Consider the following 15,347-nt stretch of genomic DNA (forward strand, 5'->3'; position numbering starts at 1 on the left):
CAGACTAACAATTAAGTTCTTGTAAAGAATGATCTACTCAGAAAAGCTTAACTTCTTAAAATTGAAGAGTTTGAATAAATTGCAAGCAAATCAGATAACTTAGATTAATATGTTGTTAAAACAAACTCTATAACCTACTAATTTTAGGAGATCAGTCTTCTGTTTGTACCTCAGATGACATAGCCTTTTGAAACATTCCTGACTATACAATGTTGCTGATTTGCTGACTTTAAAAGAATTTAACAAAAAGATTTTGCCTTACCAATACATTGTTCTCTCATACTTGCACTCACCTACATTTTGATTGTTTGCTTTGCCTAAAAGTAGTGACAAGATCAATACAATTTCTCAACTTTAATCAACTTCCTCAATTTTAGTCTCTTCACTACTATTTCCAGATCCTGTTTTTCCATAACCAGTTCCAGTGTCAGCACTTCCCCCCATTGGGACATCTCCACCTTGATACATTTTTGCAATAATTGGATTGCACAAGTTCTTCAACTCCTTCAATTTGTCCATCTACTTCAGCCAGTTGGTTCATGTCTAACCATTCAATTGTCTCATTCTTCTGCTTGTCTGATGGATCCAATTTCCCAGACATTTTCTCATCCTTAACAGTATTCCTCATGTTATAGGCATAGTTCTCTAACGCGTTCTTCGCTTCCACTTTCTTCTCCATTGTCTCATCCTCTACCTTGTACCTATCAGCTTCTTGAACCATTCTCTCAATCTCTTCCTTACTTAGCCTTCCCTTGTCATTGTAATTGTAATTGTAATCTTATTCTTGACACCAGCAGTCTTGTCCTCAGCTGACACGTTCAGAATACCATTGGCATCAATGTCGAAACAAACATTGATCTGTGGCACTCCTCTTGTTGCTGGTTGAAAAGATTTGTTCTTTTTTGACAGGGATAGTAGTGTTTCTTGGAATCAAGACTGTCATCACACCACCAGCAGTCTCAATACCAATACTAAGAGATGTAACATCAAGAAGCAACAAATCTTGAACAAGTCCATGTTCAGCTCCTCGAATCTCGCCCTCGTAATTGTTGCATAGAAATCAATTCCCTCATACAGTCTTCAGCTTCCTCAAAACTCTAGCATTGCTGCTGATATCTTTCTTATGCTTCCTCTTGAGTTCTTGAACATAATGCTTCACAAGCCTGTTGTCAAAATCTTCACCACTCAAATATGTGTCATCAGCAGTAGCCTTAACTTCAAAAATCCCTTCTTCAATTGTAAGAAGCGAAACATCAAAAGTTCCACCACCAAGATCAAAGATCAAACCATGCATTTTTCTCACCACCCTTTGAAGCTTTCTTGTCTAAACCATAAGCAATAGCTGATGCAGTTGGCTCGTTAATAATCCTCATCACATTCAACCCCGCAATAGCCCCTGCATCTTTAGTAGCTTGCCTTTGAAAATTATTAAAATATGCTGGAACAGTGACGTGACCACAGCATTCTTCACACTTTGTCCTAACAAAGCTTCAGCAGTTTCCTTCATCTTTGTTAAATCCATATAAAATATTTTGAGTCCATTACTCAAATGATCACCCAATTATCCAAAATTATGAACTAAAGTCACTTTTCTTTCGTTTGTAACAGGAAAGTCATTCAACTATTCATATTGCACACAAATGATCACTCAAACTGGATTTATCAAACTTTTCGATAGAAAAACTTGACGTGGCAGTCCACATGAACTTTTTTATATTTTTGGACCAAGTAAAATAATTAACACTCAAACAAAACATGAAAAATCCACACATACAACCAACCCGACCATCTAAAAATAAAAATTCTCCACTAAATAAAACCAAACGTTAAATATATATTCCTTGGCTCTTAAGAAATAATTAGATTTAATTATTATATATAAGAAAAGATATGTATCCATAGATTTGATTTTTAGATCTAACTTTTCTACATAATATTGAGTTAAGAACTTGAATATTATCCTTATGGAACCCAATTGTCTCTTGAACTAAGAACTAGAAGCATTAAAGTTATCATTGTTATTTTTGTTGTAATTACTTGCAGATCTGAGCCATGGCTTTCTTCCACCCTTTGTCTTCCCCTTCTAAAAATTCCTTCTCTTCTCCGGCTTCTGCATCTTCCTCCTCATCACCCTCCTCCAATCCCAAACTCAAAGAAGATTCTAATTTGCAGCAATCAATTGATGACTAGTGTCACGACCCCATTACACCCTCCGTAGGATGTCATGATGGCACCTAGTCTCTAAGACTAGGTAATCCTAACAGATTTGCGAAAATACATGTTGAGACATGTATAATTATATTTTTATATGTAATGATAATTAGTTGTATAGTTAGTGGAGTTAGTGGGACATTTTAGCCAGCTAAGCATTAGTTGTATTTTCTAATATTGCACATGTATATACTTAGTACTGAAATGAGAAAGAAGGTGAGCTTTTCACTTTCCCAATTCCTATTCTCTTTCTTTCGATTTCCCTCTCATAGAACTCTCTAGAAAACTCCATTGGAGCTCCAGATCGAGCTTCAAGCTCATCTTCAGTCAGTTCTAACATCGTATCAGAGCAAGGAAGTTCATGCTCGACTATCCGTCATCATCAATCTCAATTTTGCCTACTCTTTTCTTTCTTCTGAACCTGTCTCTCTAGTTCGATCGGCGTTTGCCCTAATTCGTTCGAATTACAAAATTGATAACTGATTCTTCAAAAATTAGTGTGTAACACAACAAATTCATCTACTCATGGCTGTATTAGATCAGGAAGATACACCTGTTGGTGATACCAGTTTCGCCGCTGCGACAAGCACCAGAATAGATCGAAGCGATCCACTCTACCTACATCCGTTAGACAATCATAGAGCGATGCTTGTTTCAGTTCCTTTCAGTGAAATTGGATATAGATCTTGGAGACGTAGTGTTATGCAAGGTCTATCCGTCAAAAATAAGTTAGGGTTTATAAGTGGAAAGTATGAGTCACCAGATCCTTAATCTCTAAGGTTCCGATAGTGGGAGCGATGCGACGATTTGGTAACGTCTTGGATTCTAAATTCACTCTCCAAAGATATTGCGGACATTGTGGAGTATGCTAATAATGTTATTGAGTTGTGGAGAGAATTGGAGGATCGTTATGTGCAAACTAATGGTGCTAGGCTGTACCAGATCCAAAAAGAGATAAACGACTTGTCTCAAGGTGTGCTGGACATTACAAGTTATTACACTAAGCTGAAAAAGCTGTGGGAAGAGTTGAATACTTTGAGCAAAAAGACTCACTGCATCTGTACCTGTACCTGTGGTGCCAAGGAGAACATGCACAAGGCCGAGCAGGACAAGAGATTGATACAGTTCCTTATGGGACTTAATGAGGTCTACACTATTGTACGAGGAAGCATTCTCATGATGAATCCGCTACCAACTCTTGCACAGGCTTTCTCACTACTCATTTAGGATGAGAAGAGGAGAGAGATCAAACCAAATAACCAAATGCTTTTTGAGTCTGCTTCCCTAAATATCAACACATCAAAATTTGGTTCCTACAGAACAAATTACTCTGCCAATAACAACTCCACTGGAGGCAATAGGCCTCGACCATTTTGTGACTACTATAAGAGACTAGGGAATACCAAGGACAAGTGCTACAAACTACATAGTTACCCTCAGAGTTTTGGAAACTCACACATTCAAAGTTTAAATACAGGACAAAACATGAATCAAGCTGCAAGGTCCAACAAAGGAGGGAGCAATAGTAGCTAGTGTGCAAGGGACCTCTTCTGAAGCAATGCCAGATGGAAAGGATGGATCAGAAGATGGAGATGAGGTCGGGCAGGTCAACCTTTCTAAGGAACAATATGGACAGATCCTGAATTTGTTGCAATATTTTCACATTGGAACAAGAGGAGAGAGTTCTAGCTACACAAACTATGTCAATGGTGCTGTGAACTTTGCAGGTATAATAGTATGCACTTCTTCTATTGATTTTGGCAAATTTTCTAGTGAATGCTTCAAAAATAAGGCTGACTCTTGGAAATTAGATTTAGGAACCTCTAATCACATGACCTTCAATATATCTTTACTAACCAACATTGTAACCCTACCATATCCCTTATTAGTAGTTCTTCCAAATGGATATAAGTTAAAAGTAACACAAATTGGAAGTATGACATTGTTTCCTAAGATCATTTTGCACAAAGTCATGTATACACCTTCCTTCAACTATAACCTCATATCAATTCATTCATTAACCAGTTCAACCCCTCAAAGCATTGTTGCCTTTACTGATAACATATGTCTTCTGCAGGCCCCTTCAATGAAGAGGCCTCTGGAAATAGGTAAAACCAGTGATGGCCTATATCTTCTCTGCCCAAGGTGTCTCAGGAACAACCATTCAAAATCAACAGTAAATAGTTCAATTGGCAGTTCTGTTTCTTTCACTTGCTACACACACAACTCACATTATTTTCATTATTCCACTATAAATATCTCATTGTCTAGGGATAATTGCACATCTTATTCAGTTGTAAATACATATTCTCCAAATAATAAAGTGCAGTTCCCCCATTGTGAATAACATCAGTCCTTCTATCTCTTCAAGTGATGATATAAATGTTCTGTGGCATAACAGACTGGGTCATGTACCCTTTGCCAAGATGAAGGGAATGTCCAGCGTTCCATTATCTTTCTCACAAAAACAACTATTTAGCTAATCTGTCTGCCTAATGGCAAGACATGGGAGATTGCCATTTCCATAAAAATCCACCAATTCCACCAAAATCTTTCAACTACTTCATGTTGATCTCTGGGGTCCTTACCACATGCAAACTCATGATAACTTTAGATATTTCATTACTATGAAGGATGATTATAGTAGGTCCTCCTGGACCCACCTATTAACTAGTAAAAGTAATGCCTTGCATATCATCAAAAACTTTGTATCAATGATTAAAAACCAATTCAATACCACTATCCAATCTATAAGGTCAGACAATGGTCTAGAGTTTAACAACATAGAAGCAAATCAGTTTTTCCTTTCCAAAGGGATCATTCACCAAAAGAAATGTCCTTATACACCACAACAAAATGGTATCGTAGAAAGAAAGCATAGGTACTTGTTAGAAACTGCCAGAGCCCTCTTATTCCAGTCAAAATTGCCTCTAAGATATTGGGGTGAATGCATCCTATGTGCAACCTATATAATAAATAGACTGCCCTCTTCTCATTCCAATGGCAAGTCACCATATGAACTACTATACAACATAAAGCCTACTTACTCTCATATGAGGAGTTTTAGTTGCATGTGCTATCCTACAGTACCCAAGGTCCACCGGGATAAATTTGAACCTAGAACCACACCACATGTCTTTGTTGGATATCCCTTTGGGGTAAAGGGGTACAAAGTGCTCAATCTGGCCACTAAGAAAACACATGTATCTAGAGATGTAGTGTTCAATAAAAATATCTTTCCTTTCAGTATGTGTAAGGATACTGTTTCCTTTCCCTCTGTTCTCAAATCCATTCCTTTTATTGATCATGTGTCTAGTGACAATAAACAAACTCAAACTAGTGAGCCAAATGATCAAGGGGTTTCAAATATCACACATCCAGATTTATCATCTGATCCATCTCCTTCACCACATTCTCCCAATGATGTAGATTTACCTGTTCCAGAAGACTCACAAAATAATTCACCAATAAGATCTTTAAGGAATACCTCACCTGAGCATGTTTTGGAACCAAGACAATCTCATAGAACACAAGTTGAGGTCGAAGAACATCGCTTCGGTGAAGGTTTAGTGGAGGGGTCATCCGGTAAAGGAGGTGACTTGGGAGACCGAGCATGATATGCGCAGCAGTTATCCTCATTTTTTCACCACTTTAGGTATGTCTCTATACTCGTTCAAGGACGAACGTATGTTTTAAGAGAGGGAAGATGTAACTACCCGGCCTGTCGTTTTTGTCGGGAGGATTTGTCTTTGATTTCGGAGTGAAATGGGACAAATAGTCCCTGAAATAGAAGTTTAAGTCATAGGAATCGACTGTAATTTGAACTGTGTGAAGACGACTCCAAAATGGAGTTTCAACGGTTCCAATAGCTCCGTAGGGTGATTTTGGTCTTAGAAGCGTGTTCGGATATTGAATTGGAGGTCCATAGGTCATTTTAGCGTCAATTGGCGAAAGTTGGAAATTTGATGAATTTTTGGAAGGTTCGACCGGAGTGGACTTTTTGATATCGGGGTCGGATTCTGAATCTGGAAGTTGGAGTAGGTCCGTAATGTCAATTATGACTTGTGTGCAAAATTTGAGGTCAATCGGACTTGACGTGTTAGATTTTGGCGTCGGGTGTAAAATTTGAAGTTTTAAAGTCCACTAGGCTTGAATCGATGCGCGATTTGTATTTTTAGCACTATTTGATGTGATTTAAAGGCTCGACTAAGTTTGTATGATGTTTTAGGACTTGTTGGAATGTTTGGTTGAGGTCCCGGGGGCCTAGGGTGGATTCCGTATGGTTAACGGATTAAATATTGAACTTTGAGCATAGTTGAAGCTTTGATATGTCTGGTGTAATCGCACCTGGGCATTTTGGGCCGTAGGTGCGGCATCGCAGAAGCGGGCTTCGAGCCACAGAAGAAAAATTGGGATTGTCCAGCTGAGACCTCAGATGCGGTCGTGGCCCCGCAGAAGCAAGAAGATGGGCGCATATGCGGAAGGTGTGCAGGTGCGATGGTGAGTTCCGCACCTGCAGATGCGCAGATGTAAGAGAGAAGAACGCAGAAGTGGACGCCCAGCTCCAGTGGTTAACCACAGAAGCGATGCATTTTTTTGCAAAAGCAGGATCGCAAATGCGGTCAAGTGATCCGCAGAAGAGGAAGTCCTGGGCAGACTCTATTTATTCAAAGGTTCGGGATTTTTATTATTTTGGACATTTTTTAGCTCGGATCTTGGCGATTTTTGAGAGATTTTTCATGAAATTTCTTGAGGTAAGTCCCTTGTGCTTATTTTTTATCAATAATCTTGTTTCCCCATTGATTTTTCCACCTAGTTAGTGTGTATTTAAGGTGGAAATTGGGAGTTGGAGGTTAGGAATTTGGAGAGTTGATTTAAGGAATTGAGTGGCGATTTGGTGTCGGATTTTGGTAATTTTGGTATGGGTAAACTCGTGGTCGAATGGGTGTTCGTATTTTGTGACTTTTACCCGATTTCGATACGTGGGCCCAGGTCGACCTTTTGGACCGAATTTTCGATTCTTTGCTAAAGTCGTAGTTTTATTATTTAAATTAGTTTCTTGTAGTTATATTTATAGTATGAAATTGTTTTGGCTAGATTCGAGCAGATCGGAGTTAGAAAGTCGAGGGAAAGGCATACTAATTGACTGATTGGGCGAGATTTAAGGTAAGTGACTTGTCTAACCTTGTGGGGGAGGGGGGGGGGAATCCCCTTAGGATTTAATATTGTTGTAACAATTTGTGATATGTGAGCGCCGTGTACTCGAGGTGACGAGTGCGTACACGGGATGAATATTGAGTTGCCTTAGCATATGTAGTGATTATGTTTAGCCTATTATCGCATGTCTACGTGCCTTAACTCTTACTTGCAATTTGTGCAACATGCTTAGCTGCATTACCTGCTTTCCTTGATTTGAATTAAATCTTTAATTGTAAGATCTTTGTTGTAAATACGTGTTTCCTTCGATTACCTACTGCATATTTACTTTGGGACTACGAGGCGGCTCATCGGGAGATCCCCCTATACTGTATATTTACTTTGGGACTATGAGACAGTTCCTCGGGAGATCCCCTTGTACTGCATATTTACTTTGGGACTACGAGGAAGTTCCTCGGGATATACCTTAGTACTGCATATTTACTTTGGGACTACGAGGCGTTTACTCGGGAGATCCCCTTATCTTGCATATTTACTTTGGGACTACGAGGCGGTACCTCGGGAGATTCCCTCTATCGTACATATTTATATTTGGGACTACTAGGCAGTACCTCGGGAGTGCCCCTGTTGTTTACTTCTATTTACTATGCTGATATTTTCTGAAACTTTTTATTGTTTAAATTCTCATTCATTTCAAACTATTATTATATCTTCTACCTTACTTTTCTTTTAAACCAGTAGGGCTCTGACCTGACCTCGTCACTATTATATCGAGGTTAGGCTTGACATTTATTAGTACTGTTGTGGTGTACTCATATTACACTTCTGTATATCTTTTTGTGCAGATCCAGGTTATTCCTACCAGACCAGATACCAGTGAGTTAGACCGCACGTGGAGATTTCAAGGTATATCTGCCAGCGTCCGCAGACCTCGGAGTCCCCTCCATCCTTACTATGTTATTTTCCTTATTTGGTTTTAGATTTGTGATGTATAGGGACACTTAGTATTTGTTCTTAGAAGCTTGTGACTTGTTTCCACCGGGTTTTGAGAGTTGTAATTATTGAATGACAGTTTTATAATTATTTCATGTGTTGAGAATTGGGCTTCAGTTTTATATTATGTATTGTTAGAACTGAGTATGAAGATGAGCTTGAAGCTTGATCTGGAGATATAATGGAGTTTTCTAGAGAGTTCTGTGAGAGGGAAATCGGAAGAGAGAGAATAGGAATTGGGAAAGTGAAAAGCTCACCTTCTTTCTCATTTCAGTACTAAGTATATATATATGTGAAATATTAGAAAATACAACTAATGCTTAGCTGGCTAAGCTGGCCCACTAACTCCACTAACTATACAACTTATTATCATTACGTATAAATATATGATTATACAAGTCTCAACAACCCCCACCCCCCTCAAATTGAAGGTGTTGTAAACACTGCCAACTTGCCCAATATCGTTGAATGATTTACTCATGTTAGAGCCTTGGTGAGAACATGAGCCAACTGATTGTCTGTTGCTACATAATGGAGTGAGATCAGCCTTTCTTGCAGCTTGCTTCTGACAAAATGACAGTCCACTTCTATGTGTTTGGTCCGCTCATGAAATACAAGATTTCTTGCTATGTGTAGAGCCGATTGGCTATCACAGAAGACTTCTACAGGTTTAGCAAAGGGCACAGTGAGCTCTTCAAGTAATCTGCACAGCTACACCAACTCCCCTACTACTTTTCTGAGTGCCCTGTATTCTGCCTCTGCTGATGACAGTGAAATAGTCTCCTGCTTTTTGGATTTCCATCATACAGGACTGTTCCCTAATAGAATTAAGTATCCACTCACCGACTTCCTTGAGTCTGGGCAGGTAGCCCAGTCAGAGTCACAATAAGCTCTAATATTACAGTTTGGATCATGTGACTGAAGATCCCCATGCTGGGATCACCCTTCAAGTATTTGAGCAAGTGAAAAGCTGCTTTCAAGTGGGGTTCTCTTGGATCTTGCATGAATTGGCTAAGATGTTGTACACTATAGGCTATATTGATCCTTGTGTTGGTGAGAAAGTTCAACTTTCCAACTAGTTTTCTATAATAGGTAGGATCAGTTAATGCAATGCCCTCTTTAGCTTTCAACTTCATTGTTGGATCAAGTGGTAAGGGAAAGTCTATAATCTATACAGTTGTACTCCTTTAGCAGATCAAGAACAAGTTTTCTTTGTGAGATTATAACTCCATCAGTTTTATATAGTATCTCCAGCCCCAGAAAATAATGCAGTCTGTCCAAAATGGCCACTGGCTCCTCAACGTAAGATAGGTCCTTGTCCAACTGGACTAAGCTAAAGTCTAACACATGAGACGGATCGCCGTGATACTTCCGGAGATGGAAACATGGAACACTATATGAACTGCAGAGAGACTAGGTGGTAGTGCAAGTCTGTAAGCCACCTCTCCAACCCTGTCAAGAATCTCAAAAGGCCCGATATACCTAGGGCTCAACTTTCCCTTCTTTTCGAACCACATAACACCCTTCATGGTCAAAACTCGGAGCAAGATCCGCTCCCCAACCATGAATGCAACGTCGCGAACCTTCTGATCCGCATAACTCTTCTGCCTGGACTGGGCTATACGAAATCGATCCTGAATCAATTTAACTTTTTCCCAGGCATCTTGAACCAAGTCTGTACCCAATAGTCTAGCCTCACCCGGCTCAAACCACTCAACTGGGGACCGACACCGCCTACCATACAAAGCCTCATATGGGGCCATCTGAATGCTTGCCTGATAACTATTGTTGTAGGCAAAATCCACAAGTGGAAAGAACTTATCCTAAGCAATCCCAAAATCAATCACACACGCACGAAGCATATTCTCCAATATCTGAATAGTGCGTTTGGACTGTCCGTCCGTCTGAGGCTGAAATCCTGTACTCAACTCCATACGAGTACCCCACTCATGCTGTATGGCCCTCCAGAACCGTGATGTAAACTGTGTATCCCGGTCAGAGATGATAGATACCGGTACACCATGAAGCGTGACAATCTAACAAATGTAAACCTGAGCCAGTTGCTCTGAAGAATAAGTAGTAACCACATGAATGAAATGAGCTGACTTGGTCAATCTATCCACAATCATCCAAACTGCATCGAACTTCATCTGAGTCCGTGGGAGCCCAACAACAAAATCCACAGTGATCCGCTCCCATTTCCACTATGGAATCTCTAACTTCTGAAGTAATCCACCCGGTCGTTGATGCTCATACTTCACCTGCTGACAATTTAGGCAACAAGCTACATATTTCACTATGTCCTTCTTCATCCGCCTCTAATAATAGTACTGCCTCAAATCCTGATACATCTTCGCGGCGCATGGATGAATAGAATACCGCGAACTATGAGCCTCCTGGAAGATCAACTCACGCAAACCATTAACATTAGGTACACATAGCCTTCCCTGCATCCGTAATACACCGTCATATCCAAAAGTGACTTCCTTGGCATCATCGTGATGAACCGTGTCCTTAAGGACTAGTAGATGGGGGCTATCATACCGACGCTCCCTGATACGATTATAAAGAGAAGACTGAGAAACCACACAAGCCATAACTTGGCTCGGCTCAGACATACCCAATCTGACAAACTGGTTGGCTAGGGCTTGAACATCCAAGGCTAAAGGCCTCTCCTCTACCGGTAGATATGCTAAGCTGCCCAAACTCTCTGCCTTGCGACTCAAAGCATTGGCCACACATTGGCCTTCCCGGGATGATAGAGAATGGTGATGTCATAATCCTTAAGCAACTCCAACCGTCTCCGCTGCCTCAAGTTAAGATCCTTCTATTTAAACAAATGCCGTAGACTCTGGTGATCGGTGAAAACTTCACAAGGAACACCATACTAATAGTGCCGCCAGATCTTCAAGGCATGAACAATAGCTGCTAACTCAAGGTAGTGGACAGGATAATTCTTCTCATGCACCTTTAACTGTCTTGACACGTAGGCAATCACCCCACCATCCTGCATCAACACCGCACCGAGACCAACACGTGACGTATCACAATACACCATATAGGACCCCGATCCAATAGGCAACACTAACACTGGGGCTGTAGTCAAAGTAGTCTTGAGCTTTTGAAAGCTCTCCTCACACTCCTCGGTCTACCTAAACGGAGCACGCTTCTGGGTCAATCTGTTCATAGGTGATGCAATAGATGAGAAACCCTCTATAAATCGACGGTAATACCTTGCCAAGCCAAGAAAACTCCGTATATTCATAGATGAGGATGGTATAGGCCAACTCTGCACTGCTTCAATCTTCTTCGGATCTACCTTGACCCCCTTACTCAATACTACATGACCCAAATATTCCACTAAGTCTAGCTCACACTTCAAAATTTTTGCATACAACTTCTTCTCCCTCAAGGTCTGAAGCGCAATCCTCAGGTGCTGCTCATGATCCTCCCGACTCTGGGAGTACACCAAAATGTCATCAATAAACACAATGACGAAGGAGCCAAGATAGGGTTGAAATAGACTGTTCATCAAGTGCATGAATGTTACTGGGGCATTGATCAGCCCAGAAGACATCACAAGGAACTCGTAATGACCATACCGAGTCCTAAAAGTAGTCTTCGGGATATCTGGCTCCCGAATCTTCAACTGATGATAGCCTGAATGCAAGTTGATCTTAGAGAACATTCTGGAACCCTGAAGCTGATCAAATAGGTCATCAATACATGGCAATGAGTACTTGTTCTTCACTGTAACCTTTTTCAACTGGCGATAATCAATACACATATGCATAGAACTATTCTTCATAAACAAGACAGAAGCACCCCAAGGCGATACACTGGGCCGAATAAAGCCCTTATCGAGCAACTTTTGCAACTGTTCCTTTAACTCTTTCAACTCTGCTTGGGCCATCCAATAAGGTGGAATAGAATTGGGATGAGTGCCCGGTAACAAATCAATGCCAAAGTCAATGTCTCTGTCGGGCGGCATGCCTGGAAGGTCCGCTAGAAATACATATGCAAAATCCCTCACTACCGGAACTGACTCGACGGTAGGAGTATCAACACTAACATCTCTCACATAGGCTGGATACGCATCACACCCCTTCTCAACCATTCACTGAGCTTTAAGAAATAAAACAACCCTGCTAGGAACATGATCCGAGGTACCTCTCCACTCTAGCCACGATAGACCCGGCATAGCCAACGTCACCATCTTGGAATGACAATCAAGTATAGCGTGATAGGGCAACAACCAGTCTATGCGTAAAATAACATCAAAATCCACCATACCGAGCAATAATAAATCGTCTCTGGTCTCAAAACCACTAATAACAATCAAACACAACCGATATACACGGTGAACAACAACGGAATCACCCACAGCTGTAGATTCATAAACAGGTGAACTCAGAGAATCACAGGATACACATAAATACGAAGCAAAATAAGATGACACATAGGAATAAGTGGAGCCTGGATCAAATAAGACTGATGCATCTCTATGACTTACCGGAACAATACTTGTGATAACAGAATCTGATGCAACTACCGCTGTCCTAGAAGGAAGGGCATAATGTCTGGCCTGGCCTCCCCCTCTAGGGAGACCTCTACTTGTTCGACCTCCACCTCTAGTTGGCTGTGCAAGTGGGGTGGTAACTGGTGCTGCAATCATACCCTGAGGACCCGGTGGAGAACACGGTGCCCGAGAAATCTATGGAGGTGCACCCCTCCTGAATCTGGGGCAATCCCTCACCAAATGACGAGTGTCGCCGCACTCAAAATAAGCTCTCGGAGGACGTGGTTTATGTGACTGTCTTGGGCCCGATCGACTGGACTGACCACTGAAAGCACCTCATAGAGGAGGCACACTAGACACTGGCGGTACAAAATAAGGATCCTGGGGCCTAGTAGTGGTCGGAGCACCACTGGTGGCTGGAAGTGCTGAATAAATAGGGCGACCCATATAACCCCTGCCATAACGAGCTTCCGTTGGGGAACGAGTATCACTGTAAGTGCCAGACCTTCGAGACCTCTTGGCCTCTCTCTCCTCTCTATCCCGAGTGAGCATACCCTCAAACCTCCTAGCAATCCCTACTACCTGCTGGTACACAATATCCATCTCCGACTCGCAGGCTATGCTCAATATGATACTGGGATTGAGCCCCTTAATGGACCGACGAACTCGCTCTCAAACAGTAGCGACCATGGCCGGTGCATGCCTGGCCAAATCACAAAATCGGATCGCATACTCTAACACGGTCATAGTACCCTGGCATAAGTTCTCAAACTTCGTGCTCCAAGCTTCCATGAGACTTTGGGGAACATACTCCCTCAAGAACATATTTGAGAACTGAGTTTAAGTGAGCGAAGCTGCCTCACCCAGACTATCCAACTCGTATGCGCGCCACCACTGATAGACCGCCCCTCTAAGTTGGAATATAGTGAAAGAAACCCTACTAGTCTCCGCAACACCCATAATACAGAGGATAGAGTGGCACTCCTCAAGAAAACCCTGGGCATCCTCTCACGCCAAGCCACTGAAAGTAGGAGGGTGGTACTTCTTGTACCTCTCTGCTCTGCCTCAGAAGCTACTGCCCTAACCTCGGAATGAACTGGAGTGACTGGCTATATCAGTGTGATCTATGGATCCTAGTCTACCTGAATCTGTTGCTCTATGGTACCGGCGATGGGAGTTTGTGCTCCTCCCCTGGCCTGAGATGTGGCAGGAGCAAGAGGTATCAATCTTGCTTGAGCCAAGTTGCTGAACATGCTCAAAAATTGGGCTAGAGTCTCCTGGAGAGCTGGTATCGTAACAGGAGTCTCAGGTGCCTGCCCTCCATCTGGAGCTACTGGTGGCTCCTCTGTAGTAGCTCGTATGGGTGCTCTGGCTACACTACGTGGACGTTCTCGGCCTCTACCCCGCCCCCGGCCTCTAGAGGCTCTTGCAGGGGCACGAGTGTTTGGACATCCGATCTAGCTGTACGTGTCCTCACCATCTGTGAGAGAATAGGAAGATAGAAGTTTAGAGTCCGAAGTCAAAATCTCGCACGATAAGGAAATCAAGAAAGTGAAACTTTTCCTAACAGTTCCATAGCCTCCCAAAGATAAGTACAGACGTCTCCATACCGATCCGCGAGACTTTACTAAACCTGCTTGTGACTCATAACACCTATGAACCTGATGCTCTGATGCCAACTTGTCACGACCCCATTTTACCCTCCGTAGGATGTCGTGATGGCACCTAGTCTCTAAGACTAGGTAAGCCTAACAGATTTGCAGAAATACATAATATAAAACTAAATCCTAATTCTCAACACATGAAATAATTATAAAACTGTCATTCAATAATTACAACCCCCAAAACCTGGTGGAAACAAGTCACAAGCTTCTAAGAGCAAATACTAAGTGTCTCTATACATCAGAGTCTAAATAAAAATAAGGAAAACAACATAGTAAGGATAGAGGGGGACTCCGAGGTCTGCGAATGCTGGCAGATATGCCTTGAAATCTCCATGTGCGGTCCAACTCACTGGTATCTGGTATGGTGGGAAGAACCTGGATCTGCACAAAAAGATATGCAGAAGTGTAGTATGAGTACACCACAATGGTACCCAATAAATGTCAAGCCTAACCTCGGTAGAGTAGTGACGAGGTCAGGTCAGGGCCCTACTGGTTTAAAAGAAAAGTAAGGCAGATGATATAATAATATTTGGAAATGACTGAGAATTTAAACAATAAGAAGTTTCAGAAAATATCAGGACAGTAAATAGAAGTAAACAATAGGGGCACTCCCGAGGTACCGCCTTGTAGTCCCAAATATAAATATGCATGACATGGGGGATCTCCCATGGTTCCGCCTCATAATCCCAAAGTAAATATGCAAGTCGGGGAGATCTCCTAAGTAAACGCCTCGTAGTCCCAAAGTAAATATGCAGTACAGGGGGATCTCCTGAGTAAACGCCTCGTAGTCCCAAAGTAAATAT

At 41.7% G+C, this 15,347-nt stretch overlaps 1 protein-coding gene and 1 pseudogene across 1 annotated transcript; one reads left to right on the forward strand and one right to left on the reverse strand.

The window, feature by feature from the left end:
* Positions 1-354: 354 nt before the first annotated feature.
* LOC104113079 (heat shock 70 kDa protein-like) lies at positions 355-1,507 on the reverse strand (annotated as a pseudogene).
* Positions 1,508-2,736: 1,229 nt separating this feature from the next.
* LOC138903319 (uncharacterized) lies at positions 2,737-3,438 on the forward strand. Its single transcript, XM_070191265.1, has 2 exons — positions 2,737-2,920; positions 3,056-3,438. The coding sequence occupies exons 1-2, from the start codon at positions 2,737-2,739 to the stop codon at positions 3,436-3,438; spliced, it is 567 nt and encodes a 188-aa protein (XP_070047366.1).
* The last annotated feature ends 11,909 nt before the right edge of the window (positions 3,439-15,347 follow it).

This window comes from Nicotiana tomentosiformis, chromosome 12 (genome assembly GCF_000390325.3).
Source record: "Nicotiana tomentosiformis chromosome 12, ASM39032v3, whole genome shotgun sequence".
In the NCBI taxonomy this organism is placed as follows: domain Eukaryota; kingdom Viridiplantae; phylum Streptophyta; class Magnoliopsida; order Solanales; family Solanaceae; genus Nicotiana; species Nicotiana tomentosiformis.